This window comes from Nematolebias whitei, chromosome 21 (assembly GCF_014905685.2).
Source record: "Nematolebias whitei isolate Nwh7 chromosome 21, NemWhi1, whole genome shotgun sequence".
Lineage (NCBI taxonomy): Eukaryota > Metazoa > Chordata > Actinopteri > Cyprinodontiformes > Rivulidae > Nematolebias > Nematolebias whitei.
The window spans coordinates 19970862-19972323 of NC_056518.1; the positions used below are offsets into that span (position 1 = coordinate 19970862).

The window sequence follows — 1462 nt, forward strand, 5'->3', positions numbered from 1 at the left end:
AGAAGAAACCAAGTCCACCAGCACATCAGCTCCCTTGCAAATAGTCAGGCTTCAATCAGTCAATAACAGCCCTGAACCATCGGAAGCTCAAGAGCAACCAGAGCCTGAGGCCACAGTGAACCAACAAACGTCCAACAGACAGACCTCTTCATCCAACAATGAGACTCCTCAGAAGCCCATCAGAAAATCCCTGATTGTCCCTTCTCTCACCTCCACTTCAGAACCGTCCCAATCTCTTGTGGTTCCACCAGCATCGCCATCACCTGTAGCCTCCCCTGTGAAAAAGTCTCACACTACCACAACCACTTCTGTCTCTATGAACCTACAAGAGGCCATCCGTCTCAGGACAGCAGCCAGATCAAAAGAAGGTCCTGCTTCTCGCCTGAGCCTGCACTCCCCGGTGTCGCCCCCGAGCACCAGTCCGAGCTTCGTCTTCTCCAAAAGCAACCCTGTGGTAGGAGTTGTGACAAAGCATAAGCAAGTGAACAAGGAAATAGCGCAAACTAAGTCGGAGGATTCTTCTGTGACCAAAGTGACGAGTCAAGCAGAGTCAAAGGTGGGATTAAAGATGCCGCCACCTGTTGCAAAGAAACCCAAAACTAAAAGTAAAGAAGTTGAAGCCAGTGAAGCTATAGAGCAAACTGCAGGACAGGAGGCGCAGCACGATGGTATCAAAGGTAAGACGAATATGAATAAATGAAAGAAATGAAACGGACTTTTTCACATCAGTACTTTACAGTAGTAGGTCTAATCGTATTTAAGAAAACATGGTTTCCGAGTTGCACTGGCAATCCTATAGCGAAGCTGCTCGAACAGCCAAAATTCAAATCAGCTGGACCTTTTGCACGACACTAGTCTAATCATTTTCACACTTTCTGTTTACAGATGTGGCAGAGGAGATTAATGGGACAGCAGGTACTGTTCAAGAGGAGACAACATCAGCATGATTCTTACGTCTGAAGGAGACCTCAGAAGGACTGACCTAGATTTTTTTTAAAGCAAGTCTTTTGTTTGAGAGATTACAAAAATGGATTTGGCTGCATGAAATTCTAATTTGAGACATTCTCTGTTCTGCAGTGGTTGAACCTGATTTTTAAGGCGTGGGTCCTAATGTACTCTATTGCTCAGTTTGTGTTTTATAGAGTTAATGCCGTTTGAGCTTTAAATTGTAGAGATTGTGATATTCTGCCCTCTTGTGTCAAACAGTGATTGTGCCACTTACATTATGTCCTGCTGAATCTAAGCTTTAGACTTTTACTGGTTATATTGGGCTTTTTGGTAATTTTTCTGTAAATAAAACCATATTTTGTATATTTAACATATACCTAATAGTTATGGATCTGTTCCGCAGAGTTATGTAAATTTTCCAAAAAGAATTTCCTCATCACTTATATTTGTTTAAAAGAAATATCTTAAGTTATTTTGTTCCTGTTTCAGGAGGGTTTCTACAGATAGAATGTCG

General features: G+C 42.3%; 1 protein-coding gene across 2 annotated transcripts in view; it reads left to right on the forward strand.

The window, feature by feature from the left end:
• Nucleotides 1-1254, forward strand: part of LOC119427382 (uncharacterized protein KIAA1522 homolog) — a 34748-nt gene extending 33494 nt beyond the window's left edge. Inside the window, exons 8-9 of one of the 2 annotated variants that reach the window (XM_037694985.1) lie at nucleotides 25-677; nucleotides 886-1254. In XM_037694985.1, coding sequence (XP_037550913.1) covers nucleotides 25-677; nucleotides 886-947 — 715 coding nt within the window. In that variant the 3' untranslated portion in view covers nucleotides 948-1254. Of the gene's footprint in view, nucleotides 678-885 lie in introns of both variants that reach the window. The other variant, XM_037694986.1, reaches the window with a different exon arrangement.
• Nucleotides 1255-1462: the final 208 nt, after the last annotated feature.